The sequence below is a fragment of the Argiope bruennichi genome, chromosome 2 (genome assembly GCF_947563725.1).
Source record: "Argiope bruennichi chromosome 2, qqArgBrue1.1, whole genome shotgun sequence".
Classification (NCBI taxonomy): domain Eukaryota; kingdom Metazoa; phylum Arthropoda; class Arachnida; order Araneae; family Araneidae; genus Argiope; species Argiope bruennichi.
The window spans coordinates 26,420,825-26,442,091 of record NC_079152.1 but is presented as its reverse complement, the minus strand read 5'-3'; the positions used below and the strand labels follow the sequence as shown (position 1 = coordinate 26,442,091).

Here is a 21,267-nt window from a genome sequence, read left to right as displayed (position 1 = left end):
TGAAATGAAGACTATATTTCCTTCAATGTGAAATGATCTGAAGATAAAGATTTCACTTTAATAAAGACTGGCAGAGTATTTCAACTTTTAATTCCACGCCTTATATATCATAGCATAATGCATATATTCACATTTTTTACCAAGGCAGTGTGAATAATTTATAGACCAAAACATCGCAACATTACGTTACAGCACTAAATTAAATGTTATTCTCACCAATGGTAAACTAAATGAACACCGGCGAAGAAATTCTGATATAAGTCTCCAACTGTACTTCAAGGCTTCAAATAAATTATTAATTAGGCAATGCAATGCATAAATTGGAAAATTGTAAATTACTTATGATGTGTTGCAAACATGCTCTGAATGTAGAGACTTAAATTTTCTCCCTATATTGAAAGGGGGAAAACAAGAAACAAAACAGAATAAATAATCTGTGAGTCGAAATTCTGCGTGACAGACAAATTTTAATTGCCATGATTGAGTAATCAATTCTACTTACTGTATATTATTCATGTAGGGTAAATTTATGACGCTATGCAATGTTAGATAATAGTTTTCCGATATCAATTTTTTTTTACCCATCTACCATTGGCTGGTATATAGAATAAATTAAGATTGCAGCTTTTGGTTTGTTGAAAATATTTATTTACCTACATTCATTCATTGTCTTCAAAACCAAAAGCCAAAGGGCAAAGGTTTTTATCATTCCATTTAGAGATCCATTCTTACAGAAAGAAATTAAATTTTTATTTTGCACTTTCATAAAAGATGAAGTTTTTACATCTTTAACACAAATTTGCTCAATAATCTAAAGTAAAATAACCAAACAAAAAATAATAAATATGTGTATTCGCCTTTCAATTTTTTCGTTTACTTTGAAAATATGATTCGTTTCATGTTAGCTTCGGCATATACTGAAGAAATGGATTATTCAGTTTGCAATTGAGTTTATATTAATCAATTCAACTTAAAATTTAATATAAATGTTGCTGATAAATACGATAATATTCCTTTAATTTGCTGTAGCTTTGAATTTTGATGGGGCAAATATACGCTGGATATATTCTTCTCACACACCCATTAGCTCCCAAAAATTTGCTGCATGATTATATACCAAATTTCTTCTACAAGGGGTGTTCAAATGAAAAGGTACGAGACGACATTGTGGGTATAAATGAAGACTTTATTCAAAGTACACACCATAGGCCTGAACACAACGATCCATTGATTAACTAGCCGAAGAATCCCTTAATTCCAGAATTCCTGCGGTCGTGACGAGACCCAGTCCTTCGCAGTGTCCTTGAGTTCGCCGTCCGAGTTGAAGCGCTTGCCTTTCAGATGTTTCTTCAGGGGACCAAATCCATGAAAATCGCAGGGCGATACGTCCGGGTTGTAGGATGAATGGTCGAACTTGAATTTGACAAGTTCTGTGTATTTAACCTTGGAGACGTGTGGACGTGCGTTATCATGGAGCAGAACAACACCCTTTGTGAGTAGCCCCAGTCTCTTGTTCTTGATGGACCTGCGTAATCTTCGGAATGTTTCACAGTACACATCGGAGATAATGCTTCTTCTGTGTTCGAGGATTTCAAGAATTAGCCGACCTTGGACGGCGAACTCAAGGACGCTGTGAAGGACTGGGTATCGTCACGACCACAGGAATTCCTGGAACAAGGAATCCTTCTGCTCGTTAATCATTGGAATCGTTGAGCACAGGCCAAAGCTGCATGCTTTGAATAAAGTCTTCATTTATACCGACCGTGTCGTTTCTTACCTTTTCATTTGAACACCCCTTGTATCTTTTTCTGCTCTTGAGATATGATGAGTATATGGGTTGTTATAAAGAAATAATTTCCCAAACTGTGAGTTTTCAGTTAAAAAATATCCAAAATATGCATATATATTTTTTTAATTTCAAGCATACATTTGTTAACGATTTTAATTCCTTAAATTTGAAAGCTTCATATAATATAATACAAATGATGATCTGTTCATTAGAAGATTTTAGGTCATTTTTATATGTTTTATATTTTATTTATAAATTAAATAATTCACTGATTTAATTCATCAAACAAAAAAATTGAAATTCTCCAACAAGGTGCATTTATCCTTTCTTAAAAAGTAATGTTTAAAATAAATATTCTGAACATTTCTTTAAAAATTTATTGGAAAACAAATATTTAAAATTGAACTAACAGCGAATTTTCAGACGTTTTCTGCAGAAAAAATCATTGAAAATATATTATTCAAAAACAAATTATTCTTAACGAATCCTCATTTGCTGTCTTTAATTCCCTGAAGCAAACGGGCATTAAAGGGATTAGTTGAAGCTCTTTAACTTATCCATCCAATGATCAAAACTACTTGGCTCTTCTGCTTATATCATAACGCTTTAATTACGTAAATAAGCAAACGCGAATGAGCCATTTCTTTTTTAGAGTGAATAATTTATTTCTAGCTATTAGATATTCATCTCAGACTTTTTCCCCTTCAACTGAAAAATAGTAAAATCCCATTACATTCTCTGGTCAGGTTTTAATTTCCAATGCATTAGGAATTTCAATTTAGTTCTAAATTTTCTTTGTTGGACATGTAACATTCTTTTAATGCTCCAAAAACATTGAGAAATTCATTATTTTTTAAGAAAAAAAGGAAATTGTCTATTTCTGTTGAAATTGTTATTAAAAAATAATGAACTGTCCTATTTCTTAAACACAGAGAATGTAAGGAATTATTCAAATAATTTTTTTTTATCATCCTCCACCAGGCCATAATCAGGAATAAAATATTTTCTCTTCTATGGAAATAAGATGATAAAATAATATCATTTGAATTAGTATAAATTTTATATTACAAATTAAATTGTAAAATTAAATGTTTTTTTTTTTTTTTTTTTTTTTTTTTTTTGTAGGGGACTGCTTAAAAATCATTTTTTTATTTAAAGGAAGGTTGTATATTTGTTTTCTAAATTATCCTTAAGCAATTGAAAAAACTGATTGCTTCTTATTGCTTAACTTAAGCAAGAAATAAAATAGCTATTTAATGGAAGAAAGTTTTACAATTTGATTTATTAAATCATAATTAATTGCAATAAATAATTTACTAATTACTAATAAATAGATCTATTTTTATAATACAAATATATTGTGATGAAACAGTAAAAAATCGTTTTAAAGAATTTTCAAAGCAAATCCATTAAAATAAAATATTTTTCTTAATTATTATGCAAACTAATCGGATCATTTTAATTAAAATATATGCTTACCTATCCTTAAATTAAAGAGTTTGACAGGTTTTCTTAGATTTAATTAAAATTTTCTTTATGCCTTTCGTTACTTGATCGTGAGTAAATACATCATCAACGATAAAATCTGCAAGTTTTATCCGTAATTAATCATCATGTTATATTTCATGTTTTTGAATTAATATGAAACTAATTAATAACGTTTCATCAAAATGGATACCATAATCATAGAAATGACCAACACCAACTTGTACGCAACTGAAGACTTAATAAAATCATTTTGTTTTCTAAAAAGAGAACGAATTAAAAATAAGATCCTAGCTGTGCAATAAAGGGTGATAAATAACTATATTCATAAAGGTTTTATTTTATGCAATGAAACCTCATCACATTTTATGAATGGAATATATATTTTTTTATTTGATTAATTAAATATATTTAACAACTGCATCCTAAGTTGTTGAGAATGCGGGTCATGCTTTTAAAACTCTATCACAAAAGATGATAATAGCATTCTAGACACTGTATTTCTATAGTAGGATTAACTAAATTTTTTATCAGCAATTATTTAAACGTAAAAACAGCAAATATACTTTGCATTCAAAATGCAGATTCAGACTTGATAGAAGAAAAGAAGAGTGTCTTTCAGATTCATAAAAAGGAAGATAATTCTATAATCGTAGTGAATTTTAATTTTTTTTTAAAGGAAGACATGTCTCCCTTTTCTTTGAATAATTTGGCATAGTTCTAAGAAAATCAAATTAAAACATTTGTCAAACCAATAATAAATTAATACAATCAGTAGTAGATAAATACAAAATCCAACACACTGGCTAGTCAATTGTTCAAAATGTCAAGAATCATAATTTAATTTGTGTCTCTTTTATAAGCGTATACTATATAATATCACAGGAAAGACCGTTTTCAGCTCTGTTGGATGCTGACCGGGTGCAGAATCAATGAGTCTAGAGCTTGGTGACCATTTCGCGACATGGTGATGAATTTGACGACTTTACCGTCAAAGTAGATAATACGGAATCTTGCAGAATTTTAAAAATTGAGCCAATAGGAAGTGAAATGCTCCTGATTGGTCCAGAAACTTCTCTGTCCACCTCCGGGAACTATAAAAGATTGGAGTCTCAAGCCGAAATCAGTCGTGAAAATCGGGCCGAAGTCAGTTGTGTGGAGCTGAAGCAATTGCTCAGTTGAGCTGTGAGCCGAGTCCTGGTGTTTATTGTGGAAGTAGCATCGAGTCGTGTGTGGAGTAGCTAGTCGTGTAATAGTGAGTTGGATACAGTTAAAGCAAGGAGACAGTAGTGAATTGCAGATGATTGGAGATACCATAGAGTGAAGCTACGTAAATTCCCACCTTCTGTCTGTCCACTTCGTGTGCTGTGGATGTTATTACTACCGATTACTTCTTGTGGACTACTGTTTGTTGTAGTGTGCTGCTGTGTTGTCTGTGTTTGACTCAGCTGTATATTTGCCGTCTGTGTATTATAGTTTGTTTCATCAATCAACAAACCGGAATAGAAAACTGGAAGAAGTACCGTAACAGTATATATATATATATATATATATATATGTGTGTGTGTGTGTGTGTGTGTGTGTATGTGTGTCAAACATAAATTTGATTCGTAATATTATTTTTCCCACTATGTACTAACGTGTAGTAATGCGGATTTAAATGTACTTTCTGATGTATACTAAATAATTCTTTTTTTAATGTATCCATTTACCTTCATTTACTTCATTTACAACATCTCGTCTGTATAAGTGATGTGTCTCCATCTTGCTTCATAAACTGTTTTATTTCAATTTGCAGTGAATCCAACCGAAGTTCATATAACCACCCCTAATAGACCATGTTCTGCTGGTGAAAGGATTGAAGTTGTGTGCGTGAGCAAAGGATCCAGACCCCCAGCCAAGATCTCATGGTGGAAGGACGGAAAGGACTTGAAGCGTTATGCAACAGAAGAAATCCTCGATGATGTCACTACGAGCAAGCTGTTTTTTACTCCTTCTAGTGACGATAATGAGAAAACTTTGACCTGTAGGGCTGAGAATCCTGTCAACGCTGATAGTGCCTTGGAAGACCAGTGGGTGCTTAACGTATATTGTAAGTCTTATTCAATTGAAATTTTTATCAAATAACTTTGATTAAAAGTTTTTAATGTTGTTTGCAGCAATATTCATTTGCCAATCTTGTTTTTTCTTCAGCTCTTTGGTTTTGTCCATCAATTCCTTTCCGTGTTTTCCTATGAAACTATGATTTCTATAATGAAAGTTATTTCCTTTAGTGAATTCTAGGATCTCAAAATTTTATCGCACATTTTATCATGTTAGCTGACATGGAATGACTTTTGTTTAGTTGTATAATCTTTATTCTTACAAACACATTCACATAGTTTTTTCTTTCAAATCTAAGACATTAAAATATAATATTTCTGAATAAGAAAATTTTTACATAATTCAAAATTATGTATAATATTTGTGTACATAAATGCATAACTCAAGTACATAAATGCATAGCTCAAAATTATTCGAAAGATCAAATATTTACATAAAAAAAGAAACACAGCATTTTTAAGTAGGAAAATTAATACTTAGTTGAACCTGCGTTAACCTCAGTCACTCCTTTCGGTTTTTGATTCATGCTATGGTTCAGTTTCTGCTTAATTTTATTAACACAGCGCAGTTTTTAATAGCTTTAAAAACTTTATTTTTATTGATTCATTCGCTCTTCAAAATAAATTTGCATTCAAAATCGGAATGTAAATGTAAGATGGTATTGTCACGGATTTTCCTCACCGCCGGGTTCTTTTGATAGTGTATGTATGGTGTGAAAACACAATCAGCAGGCGACAGTAGAAAACAACGACGACGTTTATTTACACGAAGACACGAGTACACAAAGACGACGAATACACCGACGACAAACATTTACAGCAGATACGAACACAGGACAACACACAGTAGCACACTACATACAATAGTAGCCCACAAGTAGTAATCGTCCACAACACACGAAGCGGCCAGACAGAATCCAGCCTGAGAGGGGATCCTCGGATCTTCGCTCTACGGTCTCTCCAATGGCTGAACTTCTCACTGTCTCTTCTAGCTATAGTTGCTGACTCACTTCTTCTCACAACTGGCTACTACACAAAAGATGCGACGCTGTCTCCACAGTAGACAACAGGACTCGGCACACAGCAATAGCTCCACAGGTTCCATCGCTATCCTCTCGAAGACTCGTTACTTGACAGTGACTCCGCCTACAGTTCACGAGTGCCGGCCTTTTATAGTTCCCGGGAAGCGGGGCTAGAATTTTCTAGACCAGCCTGGCATATCTAGTTGCCTAATGGACGGGTCGACAAAATTCTCGAAGTTTCGAGAATTATCCACTTTGTTGCCAAAATCGCCAAATTCGTCGCCAAGTCGCCAAATTGATGCCAAGTTTGTCGCCAAGACTGTCACTGGCTCGGCATTCGACAGCATCCAATACATATGACTGTAAAACGGTCTTTTTTATGATGATACTATTCGTGATGGGAAGCAAAATTACACGTTTGTGACAATATTAAGAAATAAGCTTTGCTGTTGAAACTCTAATATTTAATTCGGTTATTTTATGAATAATCACTAAAAATTTCTAAAAATCTTTAATTTCTTCGTGATATGGGACAGAATGTTAGCATACGTACTTCAAGTAATTTTACTTTCTTACATCAAAATTTCACTAGCATCTTTAGGGAAAAAATGATTCTATACCATCATATTTCTATTACATATTTTGTTGTTTATAGATATTCATTTGTTTAAGTGCCTCAATCTTTCATAGTTGCTTGCTCAAAAGAGCTCATACTTACTTTCGCTTGATCATAAAATACAGCTCCAGAATTGTGAATCCTTTGAAAGATGCTTTCCTTGAAAGACTCAGTACTTTCTCTTGTTTTGCCTTTAGAAGCGCAGTTTACAAGTGAGCACACAACTGATGTAGGGGCTAAAAGTTAAAGCTGACATATTCAATTTCAGATTCTTCACAATCTTTCTTCATGGTAAACAATTTCTTTTATGTTCCAATCCTACGATCATAAAGTCTGCTTATATTCTTGGTTTCAATTTTCAGCTTCGAACTGTCAGTAGATTCTGAATTCTCATATTTCTTGAATGATACTGTCCGATGCTTCTGATCTTCAATAACGCGAAGATTAAAATCTAATTCTGCACCACTATTTGTTAGACTACTCTGAAAAATGTAAAATAAATTATTAAGTAAATTAACATATTAAAGGTTTTAAAATTTGTGAAATAAACTAAAATCCACTTCTCACATTTTTAAATATCAATTTCATCATCAGCCAATGATATAATAGATGAAAAATTAAACGAGTTTTTTTAGGTAAGTGACTACGTTAAGAAAATAACGTGTTTTTTTTTTTTTTTTTTAAATATGAATATTTTTATTTAATGCTCTTAAAATTTGTTCAGCTTTTTTTTTGCTTAGCTTGAATTTTGTTTCTAAGCCCATTTACCAGGAAGTTACAGTGCTTTTTATATTTCCATTTATTAAAGTTTTAATGTTAATTAACGGTTATAAATGAGTCTAGATATTTAATTAGAGTCTAATATTTAATAGAATTTCAGATATTTAATTAGAGTCTAATTAATATATTTAATTAGAGTCTAATATTTAATAGAATTTTCTTGCGAGAAACCTCATAAATAAAAATAAATTCCAGATATTTTTGTTCAAATTTGGTATCATAATTTCTCAAAATATTTTGCAATTTCTGAAATAGAGAATAAGTAATATATTCATTTAGAAATATTTTATAATTGTCATAATACTTAAAAACGTAATAAATAATGAAATTTTCATACTATTTTTCAGCAGAAACCAAATATTCAGAGTGGAGATAAATACGGCTTTTTTTAGTCCAGGAACTCGGTAACATATTTCTTAAACTATCTGTAAAATTTTAAGCAAATCGTTTGACAAATCTTTAAGCTAAAAAGAATTCAAGCCTCTTTTAGCCTAGCCCCTTTTCCACTTTCTGAAACAATTTTTAATTACTTAATTTTAAATTTTCATTTCATGCATGTCATGCATGTTTTTTTAATCTTTCTTCTGCAAAAATTAAAAAGTATAACTATTTTAGAGCGTTTTTCAGAAAAATTTATCCCGATCATAGTCATACACTTTAAAAGATAGTTTTACTTTAATGTATAAAAAAAACTAACGCTTTCATGAATTTATCTAAGATAAGATATTTTAGGATGATAACAGAAACTAAATTACATTGTTTTTAAAATTCTACTACAAAAGCAAATCTTTAACAATTCGTTCTATTAAATATAAAGACAATGATTATACAACTGTAATCCATAGACATGGGGGTTAATAGATTTGACTAGTTAAAAATTGTGAGTCATTGTTAAACTTAGAATCAGAAATCTATACTTATAATAAAGCTCAATGTGTGTGTGTGTGTGTGTGTGTGTGTGTGTGTGTGTGTGTGTGTGTGTGTGTGTGTGTGTGTGTGTGTGTGTGTTGGCGCTCTATAGGCCAGACCGTTTGACATACAGCTATCAAATTTGGTGCATGTATACCTTAGAGGTCGGGAATGTGCACCTGAGGTCCCTTTTTTTGAAATTTTAACTAGAATTTTAATTATTAATTAAAAACTAACTTTCCCGCCAAAAAAATCTTCCATTTTCCCCACCGCCAACTTTTCCGCCAAAAAAATCTTTCATTTTTACCACCGCCAAATGAGTAAGGCTTTTGTTGTTTTTTTCTCCCAACAGTAATAAGGCTAGGGTTAAGATTTTTCGGCGGATTATTCCAAACGATTCTGATTATTTTCTTAATGTTTTATGCATTTAAAATTAAACATTGTTAATTAATCCATGTTTCAGATTCATTCTGAAGTACTTTTGAATTAAAATAACACAGAATAAAGGAAATTAAAAATGTATAATCTGCATAGCGTTACCCCAACTGGCGTAGAAAAATTCACGCATTTGCGTTAACGTAACTGGCGAAGAAAATTCACGCATGCGCATTATGTTCTGACTGTTGGCATGACAACCAACGAATGATTTAAATTATTTTTGTTAGTTGCATGCTTTTGTAAGTAAATTGTTTTTATGTTAGTTATATATATTTTTATATATGCTTATAGTTTTAAGTACATCGTTTTTTTAAGTACTTTTTTTAAACCTGTGTTCGACCGATTATTTTAAACGATTCGTTTTATTTTCTTAGTGTTTTATTAAAATGAAACATTGTTAATTAATCGATCTGTTCATGATGAATTTCAGAAAATTTTGTTGACAAAGTCTTGAGATATTACATAAATTAAAAAAGATATTCTTTAGTGCCCATAAAGTTTAAACTCTCAGTGACTCTGTTATCAGTAATCATATTATAAAAAAATGCTTTGTTTCAGTAAAAAATATTATGATATTAATTGCAGATTAATTCTTTCCACTTTAATTTAAAGCTTAAATTCTACGGGAGCTAACAGAAAATTAGAGAGATAATATTACGTTATGACTGAAGGCATTTATAATATTATGAGTGAATTATATGGCTATCAAAATTAGAAGTTTTTAAATATTTTGATGAAGAATCTATTAAAGTAGCGTAAAATATTTAATTATTAAAATTTAAACGAACATTAAGATTGGCGCACCGGCTGGTCGCCAAAGGCGGCTAGTAAATTAATAAATGTGTTCGAAAATTTTGATATATCAATAATAGAAAAGATTTATTTTTATATAATATTGATATAAATACTGGGAAGTGATAATCTTTGAAAAATAGAACGATTTACTGACCTATTACGAATTACAGGAATTATTTTGGTACATGAGGTACAAAGACGAGAGTTAAGAGACTGCAATGGAAAATCAATGAATCAAGAATTATTTCGATTTTGAAGGTCTTGACGAGTACAGCTCCTCCATTCCCATAGCTGTATCCAGCCGACACATATCATTAAGTAACACTCTTGTATTCAGAACTTCACAAAGACATACATTAAAAGAGTAAAATTAGATTAGCATATTCATTTAATTAAGAAAGACGCTCCCCAGCGTTTGACTAAATTAACCTGTTGAGATGCGCTTTGAATACCAAATGTTGTTCTTCTCCCACGGAGCCGAGCTCACAAAGGAAGGAAGATGCTCCCCAGAAATGATATTTTAAACTTTTAACTAAATACCTGCAGTATTGTTTGAACTGGATCCGTGATCTCGCCCACTCTGACGCCCGCAATTGCGGAGGAATTAATCCTGAGTCGAGACGCTTTCCAGATTTGCCTTTGCTTCACCACACAGAAAGGCTGGGTCTCGTAATTAGCAATTCCAGCAGCTCGGATTAAAGCAGCTTGCAGCTCTATCTTTTTGACCTTTGCTTTGTGAGTAACTTGCAACCGGCTCAAGCTTTGAGAACCGGATTGGTTGAATTGTGCATATTGTAATGATATGCATACATGACGGAATGTGAATTGAAGAACGGTTTACTTATAATTTCGTTTCGTAAGCTATGGTTAAATAAGGTTATTTAACTCCTCAATGGGTCTTTGTGGATTGTGGTTCTGAAATGTACTTGATTTTATGAGCTGAAATTGTTACCTGCTTAGATATAATACATTGCGAATTATTTTAACATTTTTTACTTACTAGTGGAGCAAATTTAATACCAGCAGAATATGTTCTTACATATGTCATGCGGTACATTTGTCAAACATTTAAACCAACAGAGATTAAAAAAATGATATATGCATTTCTAATAATTGCCGTCAAAGTATTTTCTTCATAGTTATTTCAGAGGCTCCGCATTTTCTTAATTTAATTCCTAAATAACATGTTTTGCATTTGAAAAGTCAAAGAAATATATCACAGGAATCCAGATATTTAAACATTAAATCGCTCAAAAATCTGGCTGATTATAAAATAATTACCAAGAAAGGTTTCCCAATATTGGACATAATTTTGATTGAATGCCAATAATCATCTTATGAAATAATTATAAAACATTAGAAAAGTAAAAAAACAGAAACAAATTATATTTAAATATTTTTCAAGGAAATTGCGAACCGTAATTAACGCGTACAGTAAACGCGAACAGTAATTTAACGATAAAATAAAATTATTTAGTGATAAAAATTTCCTTAAATTCACAATAGAAATTAAAGTATTCATCATTAATGTTTCTAAATATTCTTTTGAAGAATGAAGGTAGAAAAAATTTAGAACTATTTGATTTAGAAACTTTTTTTTGAAATATTTTAGTCCCTAAGTTGAAAGGAATCCTTTTATGTGAATGGTGAGATTCAACAATTATTAAGATTTTTTAAGATGAAGATCCAAATCTCCAAAGAGGACTCTAAGACTGGTTTTTTTGTTTTGTTATAATTCTATTTTTTAACTTTATAATTTTTCCGGATAAATTCTGGTCATTGTGAAAAAAAAGTATCAAGATCTGTTTGGTTGTTTTAAAAAAAGATAAAATGCTTCATTTGAACAATAATATATGAAGATTAATATAAACCGTATGATTATAGAAACACAATATATATCTGTATATCTATGTGTGTGTGTGTGTGTCAACAATAAATGCGAGTAAGAAAGCTTCAACAAAGTCTTGATATTAGTATAGAAAAGTATTATGAACTGGAGTGTCAAATTTGCATTTTTGTGTTTTCAAGTACTGTTTCTCCTGTACTCCGTTTTACTTTCGATTTTTTTTTTTACTTTCTTTTTTTTTCATTTCTGTTGCTATATTTTTATTTTTAGCATTATATTTGCTTGTTTAATATTTTATATACGTATATAATAAATACAATGAACTGAATATTGCTAGGTTCTCGAAACGTTTGTAAATACATTCGATTTAATTTTCTAAGAACAATGGTTAAATCTCTTTACTTAAAAAATACATTATCTGATAAATTATAATTTATCTATTTTTTTTTTTTGAATTTCTCCAGAAAGACTGGATAAACTATCACTGTACTGCAGTTATGTAAAATATGTACTTCAAATCATATTTAATCAGGAAGATTCGTTCAAATGATTTTTGTGAAGAAGAAAAAGAATTTGGTCTATTTTTACTGAAATGAATTTATTGTTCAAAACTAATAAAATCATTATTTGAAAAAAAAATATTAGACCATTATATCCCTTTTGTGAAGAGGAATGAATCAAATTCCTCTTCTTCTCCATCAACGTCTGATCGGTTCCTTAAATGTTTCCGTTACCTAATCTTCACTCTAAAATGTGAATTCAAGTGTATTTTTATAAAATTGCAGAACATAGACAATTCATCTAACTTTTCTCCTCAAACTTGGAAATATATATATAGAAATTGTTCGTATTTGATCACATAATTCATGTTCTTTATATCTCACATTTTCTTTTCAAAACTTTAGTGAGAGCAAAATTTTTCAATGTCAAACAATCTCACTCAAAGCAAATAAGTACTACAAGCCCTTTATGTATTCAATAAAAATTAAAAATAACAAAATATTTTCATGTGTGAATAAATAAAATTCAATAAAGTAACTTACAATTCTAAGTAAAAAATTTTTGGAACTATATTCGATCATTATCAATCATGACACACGTGATGGAACACCACATTATTCCATTTTTCAGCTCTTTCATTTCGCTACTCCACGTTGACTTCACTCCAACGTTATATGGTGAATGCATTGCTAAAGTACACATGAAGCTACTTTTAGGCATATAAATCCTCTTTTTCTTGATTCGTATTCATTAAACTTCCATTTCTATATGGGTATGTAAGTGGACTTCTTACGCACAGCCGACCCTACACCACCACTGAAAGAAGTAGTATCGACAGGATTTGCTATGGCCGACTAGACATAAGGGAACTAATGGGAAACCTAAAGGAATGGCATCTAACATTTTCATGCTATGCCAATTCAGATAGGTTTTTGCTGCGATGAATAGATTTAGAATGCCAATAATGATTTGACCTGACACAGAGTGATCATGAAAAACACACTTTATAAATTAGGAATTGTGATAAGTTAACTCTGCACCTGCTGAGAGTTGATCCTAAAGCCTCCTTTAATATAATTTTTTAAATAATATTTCCTTTTATTAATAAATATGGTATGCCCAAATAATATGAGCAAAAAGAATCTCTAGAATCATAAATTTTAGGCTACCAGGTCTGATTTTCACTTGTGTATCTAACCTAGAAATATCCCTGTGAGAATGAAGTGCTAATTTTATGTACTATCAAATTTTTTTTAATATTCCCAGATGCCCTAATTTTCGCCGTAAGTTTCACTGCCTGCCAACAGAACGGGTTAATTTTCAAGCGAGCGGCGTGCATCTGCAAGTTATATTGACTTGGCATGTAGTGATTATGAATAAGTGGTTTGGAAAGGGAGTTTCAATAAGTTAACTATACATATGCTGAGAATAGACACCAAATCCTCCTTTATTGTTAATACTGTTAATCTTTTTGATAAATTCCAGATGTCCAGCCCATATGAACAAGAAGAATCTATAGAATCATAAGGATTAGGTTACTTTGTCCGTTTTTTAACTGTATATCTATCCCTAATAAATTTCCCAGTGAACATGAAGTGCTGTTTTTATGTACTAATAGAATATTTTTTAATATTTTAGATGCCCCAATCGTCTCTATCAGTTTCACTGCCAGCCAACAGAACGAATTAATTCGAGAAGGGAGCGACGTACATTTGGAATGCAACATCCAGGCCAATCCTCCTGCAGCTGATATACGATGGAGATTCCATTCGAAAGCTATACCACACGATCCTTCAAAAGGAATAATGTTGAGAAACAATACCCTCATCATACAGAATGTGCAAAAGGTTCACAGAGGGCGCTACAGGTGTTTGGCTTCCAATCTCGAGGGCGAGAGCATCAGCGATGAAGTACTTCTCAGAGTTCAGTGTGAGTAGAACTGTATTAACGTAATTAAAGAAATATATTAATTAAATAATAAATTATAATATATAATATATTGATAAAATATCATACAGAAAAATAAATGTAAAGCTTTTCAAAATACGAAAAAATATTGAAAAAGCATTTGAAAATTGATCAGTGATGTTAGGCGATGTGATATCTTTTATAAGTGATTGGTTTTGGCAGCGTCAAAAATGCAAAAAAGGATCTAAACCTGTGCATTCATATAATAAAAGAGAAAAGAAAATATGAAAAACGGAAGGAAAGGATATTGCAAGCATCTGATTTTTTTTTTTGGGGGGGGAAGGAAGTGAAATAATAAAATGTCAAGTCTAGAGACAAATGTTGTCAATTAAAAAATATTACTTAACCTTTAATATGCAAACGTAATAGACGCTATGAGGTACATTTTCGATTAAATTTATTTTTAATTAAAAATTGGGAAGATTAAGATAAATATGCAATCTATTGTTGTTCCGTATGTGATAAAAAACTTAGAAAGTAATGAGAAAAAAGTCTAAAAAATATTAAAAAAAAATAACGTAAAAATAAAAAAGTGACGGACCATAATAACACAAAACAATCATTCAAGGTACAACTTATTTTAATGAACAATAACTTTTTCGAAGTTTTTATTTAAAATAAATACTAGTCTATAGCTTTACATAACAAAAAATAATCTATCTCTATACACCCAAACTATCATTACAAAAATAAACACCTTTTTAAAAAGGGTACATTATTGATTAATCTAAAGGTTTGTCACTTATGTTCCATTAAATGTGGTTAAAAACTCATTTCAATGCTCTAAATAACCTTCAAAATTCTGTGATAAAGAATATTTCAGAATGATGCGAAAGATTTTGAAAAGTGAAGGTAGTAATTTTTTGTAATTTAAATGTTTTCATGGAAATGCCTATAAAATTTAGATATTTTTTTACAGAATTTAGAAGCATTAATAACATAAAAGTTCTTATGTTCCTTAAAAAATTATGAAGTGAGATTATACCATAGACAATTTCCCTTTGCTGGAAATGGCAGAAGATTTCTTAAAAAGTTATTGGTAATTATTGAAGTTAAATACTGAATAGTTAAAGACAAATACTGGACATTTAGGATAAATTTATATATATTTTATCTAAATATATTCAATGTACAGAAGAATTAAATTTTTTATGAGAGTATTATTGTAATTAAATTCTACTGAAAATGAAAAAAATGTACTAGTTAAGCATATTTCAGCTAAAACAGTAAGCGAAATAGATTTTACGAAAAAAAAATGAGGTGAAAAAAAAGGGGATTTAAAATTTGGTAAAAACTGGGTTTTTAATCATTTAAATTTTTCTGTCTGAGAACTTTAAAACTTCTTGCGATCTCTCGATAGAATTAATGAATGGAAAACTTATTCTCTTTTAATAATTGAATATTCAGTTTACGGATGTAGATAAATAATAAAATAGCCACAGAAATGAATACAATGTTCAGTATATATCTGTATATTGAATTAACTCAACTATATTTGAATAAGTTTGACATTATTCTAGTAAGAAATTCAAGGAATTAAAGGAAATGTCGAATTACCAACATATTTCAATTAAAAACTATCTAGTTAAGCAAAATTCACAATAAATAGAATCTTTTAAGTAATTAAAAAAAAAAAACTAAAAACCTCTTTACTTTTTTTAAGTGCCTGATAAATATATTTTAGATGGTATTTTTCTTTTTTGTTAGAAAACATTAGAAAGTATTTACCATAAAGTTATTTTCAATATTGAGACTTCTGAATATCAGTATCATATTGGGTAATCTTCCATTAATATTTGCCTTTTCAATGAGTCTATAATTTGCATTAAATTTTTTACTCTATTACTTAAAGTTTAATAAAAGAGATATGTCAGATTTTTTCTAATTTAGTTTGTAAATGGTTTAGGCGTTTCTTAAAATAATAAAATAAATTACGTAATGTTTATTATAAATGATGTGCTAAATATTATATGATATTTTTCAATCGGTATTTGTTCCTTTGCTAAGAAAATAAATTTTCTTGCATTTCTTTCCATTTAATATTTTATCTCTAGCAGTATTTTCGATTTTGGCTACTTAATTTGAGATGCTAATTTTATATATGATGCCGATTCAACAAAATTATGATTACAGAATTATGAAACAGTAATGTGAATCATCTTTCATGTAAATAAAGAATAGCGTCTGAAATTGAATTAGAGATAAAAATGCGATTTTGCCATTTTTAAGAATTGCATGAACATGAAGCAGAATCTGCAATTTTTACACCAAGCAACATAATTTTGCCACTTTTAAAGAGTTAAAAATTGCTGTATCAATAATTAAATTCTTTCAACAAAATGCCAGTGCATATGAAAAAGAAGACATGAAAAATAAAAATCCTTTGCCTTTTTTTACATATTAATCATATCATACACGTGTTGCAGAATAAAATATCACATTCAATCATTTATTCTAATATAACTGCTGCCACCAAACTAGCGACTAAGGAATAATCTGATGGAGGACCACTTTCACAGTATCTCCTTCACTTCCCCGTGGTGCGTTCTTGGCTGCAAGTTCTTGTACGTTCTTGGCTGCAAGTTCATTCTAATGTCTGAAAATAAATAATAATGCTTTGTTTAAATAGAAAAAAAATTAATATTTACAAATAAATCCTGTTGCCAACTCTATTTCAAAAGTGAAATAGAGTTGATCAAATGATGAAAATTAATACTGAGAAATTCGTACAAAATATTATAAATGTTAAGAACCACTGCGATTTTTGAGAGAATATTATGGGAATTTGTCAGTAAAAGCTGAAATATAGAATGAAATGCATTAACGATGATTGGATCATATCCAACGTTTTGTGGTATAACTATATCATCATTTGTCATACCAACTTTTGAATTGCTAAATAAACAAAATTGAGTAAATAGTATTATGTGGTTTTATCAGAGAAATATTATGCATGTCAACGCTTATGATTAATCTGATCAGATATAACTCATGGTTTATTAGAGTAATCTTCGTGTAGAATATTTACAAAAAAGTACAAAATAAAGCATAAAAGATCTTAGAAGAAGCAAAATAACGTATAAAAATTAAAATCGTGATTCCACTGTAACAAAATCATTCCTTTTTAACATTTTCAATAACAGGAATTTCTACAGATTCATAGAGATACCCCATGGAAAATTAAACATTACATAAATGTTATTTGGAAGCTGTATGATTGTAAAATAAAGAAACTACGAAGCATGGCCTTTCGTTTATACTAATTAGTATTTGGCTGTATAGTCTTAAGTAAAAATTTCTTTGAACCTTATAATAGATTATAAAGAGTTTTCAGAAAAAGCCATATTGAAAATAAAATAAAAATATTAAATCGTAGTATAAATATTAAAATGTATGAATATTTAAATCTAAGGATTTCATATAATTATATCTTTGAATTCCTTGTGATTGATACAAAATCAGCATTTCGATAATCCATTCTGTAAGTTTTGATTTAATAAGTTGAGCCATATTTAAATAATTATATAAAGTCCATTATGAAAATTATTTTTAACAAAATTGTTCATCATTTTTAACATAATTGTGCATCATTTTTAACATCATTATCAATACTTTCATTACATCTTACGTGAATGTTCATTTCTTCGAACACTTCAACTACTGACGAACTGGGATGTGGTTTTCTTTCTTGAGCGTAATTAATAAGAATCTTAGTAGATTTTAGATTTATTTCACTTCTTAGGTTCAAATCTTCACATTTTTAATTTCGAATTTAAATTTGGAGTAAAGAGGAGATATAGGATCAAAATTGGTGAGCTATCGAAAAATATTTTATGGATATAGTAACTTCTAATATGATCTTCCATCATATGTTTTTCTCATTAGACAAGAAAAGGGCACACATTTGTGTAATATAATTTATCAATAGATTTGCGAGTTCTAAGGCTTAAGTTGAATTAACTATTTCATGAACGTGATATCATGAATTAAAACCTACATATCCTTGACTGCGTGGGAAATTAATTCTAATGCTGTGGAAGTCTCACACATTTTGGAATGTATTTTTTCTTGGAGGAGGAAATCCAGTCTAAAATGATATTTTCCAGAAGTTTGTTGCGATATTTCTTTAGAGATATTTACCACTTTACAGCATTATTTTCACAAATTCTTCTGGAAATATTGCAAACAAAAATCATATAACATAAGGTTTTTCTTTATCACATTCAAAATATTGATATAAAAAATGCAGCCTTACTAGAATCAAGTAAAGCACAACATTAACTCTATTAAATGGTATTGCAACGTCTATGGTAGACTAGCAAATTAAAGATCTTTTTTGAAAGTTATTCAGGTTGGAAGACTTTGTTTTTAATATAAATTATTTACCCAAAAAATTTACTTTTGGAATTCATTTGATTTAGTATTCTTTACAGCTGAGTACTCTAAAAAAATGGTAAGGTATCTGAGTATCTACTAAAAAATAAGATATAGAGTGTACAAATTTGTTATATAGATTCATACCGTGTCATTTTCTACTTCAATGTCGAAAATTGTACTGTACCAATTTGTATTTTATATATTATTGATATTTTTAAAAGAAAATATCTTTTTTAATATAATAATTTCATTGCCTTGCAAGACTTCCTTAAATAGTTTTTCAATCATTTAATATATTTTTTGCTTGAATTTTCAATGCAATTTATTATATTTGAACTGAAATTCAAGCCATGTTCACTATTTCTTCAAATGTTTAATGCCATGATAAATATATATATATATATATATATATATATATATATATATATATATATATATATATATATATATATATATATATATATATATATATATATATATATATATATATATATATATATATATATATATATATATATATATATATATATATATATATATTAATTTTTAATGCTTAGAACAAAAATTTATTTTATTATTTGTACTGATTTAATGAAGAATAAGAAAAAAAACAATTTGTAATACCTCGGAAGTTTGGATATAGATAAACCGAACAATAGCTCTTTAATGTTATTGAACCTGATTTCATTACGATGATTCATACACAAATGTAAATTTTCAAAAAAAAAATACTTTAAAGTCTAAGAACTTCATGTTTAACAACAAATTAACAATTAATATTTACAATGTTTAATTTAAGTTTAACAATTATTTCGTAGGCAAATCATGAGCTTCAAGTTAAGCAAGATAAACTTATTGAAAGTAAAATATTTGCCAGAAGAGCCAATATTTGAATAAATCTGAGAATTGAATTTTAATAATGCATTTACAACTCAATATAAGATAATTATAAGTTAATATAAACAAATTATTTGAAAGGAAAATTTAGCGTTGGCTTCCATAAACAGAAATAATATTACAGGAGACTCCACTAAATATCCATGCTTTCAAGTTTTTAACAACATGATATTAATTTTCATAGTGATGAATGATCAACGAATATATTTCATACCAACACTATTAAAAGCCGTGAAAGACACTTAAGGCTCCAAAACCGATAAATCTAACTTCATATTTAAATCTAAATGCAAAATACCTATGATTCATGTTCATATATCCCTCAGTCAACAAAATAATTAAGTACAGTATCTTCTGAGTTTCATTGCATTTTAATTTAAGATGAAGTTTTTTACTTACTATCTTTTGAAATTTAACGAAAACAAGGCATTTTATTATAAACTTAGTCTCATTTCTGGATTAGAAAACAAAACTACAATATTTCATAACAGTAATAATATTTGAAATGTTATATTTTATACATTTTACATTCAATAATTTCTATATTATAAAAAGATAAATATTATAATTATATTCATTTATTACAAAAAAGCAACACTTATCCATATCTATAAAACTTTGCGCATCATGCATGAAGTATGTTATACCAGTAAATTAGCGGTATATTTAAAATTAATTTACCAAAAAAATTTTTTTTCTGAATTTGCAAGTGGATTTGAGGTGAAATATAAATGAAAACGAATTTTTTTTGAATATTTAAATTCCATTTATCTAAAGATGAATTATAATAAGTGAGTAAACACATTAATTCCAGCTTAAGAAATATTTCCCAAAGATTGGAATATAAAAGCTTGTTTTTAAAAAAATCCTTTAATTTGGTATTGGAAAAATATGGAAAAAAACATGTTTTGATTTTTATTTCACAATTTTTTCAGCATTTTAAAATTATATAAAAATGATGTAAGTGAGTGTTAGAAAATTGGGAAAATAAAAATGAAATTAGTTTCCAGCTGTTTTTGATTAAACTAATTTTTTACATGAGCTTTTATTTTGTGAATTATACAAGGAAATTTTCTCTTCTTCCAACAAAAATGTTTTATGTAAACAATGATATCCATAAGTTTTTAATTAACAAATATTAATTAGAGAAAAGGAAATTTACCTTGAGAATATTTCACTTTGTAGTAAAGTGATTGTGTAATATTAAATAACTGAATACCTCGTTGCTAGTTTCTAATTATATTTGTTCACTAATTATAATATTAATATGGGCTCGTTCACTAATTATAATATTAATATTAATAAGATATCGAGGCTTTATTCCTCAAGATAACACAAAAACATTCAGGTAAAAAAACAAAGTCGAAACATGCACAAACCATTGCAGTTAACAGATCAGTGCATTTGGAACCTATTTAATTTTCTGATACATGAAATAATATATAGACTGTAATAAATATATTTTACAATTTTCAACGACGAATAATTATTGTCATTGGTAAAGTAGTAAAAGTATGATAAATCACAATCAACAGAAACATCCAAAGTTGACGCATGCTTTGAATTAAATGTGAAAAATGTAGAATTTATTATTCTTTTCTATTAATGTGTTTTAAATTATAAACCTTCTACATTATTTGGAACAACGAAGATATTGTGGGCAAGAAATAATTCACGAAGTCACCTGATCAAGCACTTGACCATCCGGTGTATCTAATAGTTAACATGAGTAATATGGTCAG

General features: G+C 29.0%; 1 protein-coding gene across 1 annotated transcript in view; it reads left to right on the top strand.

Moving 5' to 3' along the window:
• The window catches only part of LOC129989399 (nephrin-like), a 590,283-nt gene that overhangs the window by 457,949 nt on the left and 111,067 nt on the right, over positions 1 to 21,267 (top strand). The window contains exons 7-8 of the mRNA XM_056097917.1: positions 5,073 to 5,366; positions 13,922 to 14,212. Of these exons, the coding sequence (XP_055953892.1) occupies positions 5,073 to 5,366; positions 13,922 to 14,212 (585 nt within the window). The remainder of the gene's footprint in view (positions 1 to 5,072; positions 5,367 to 13,921; positions 14,213 to 21,267) is intronic.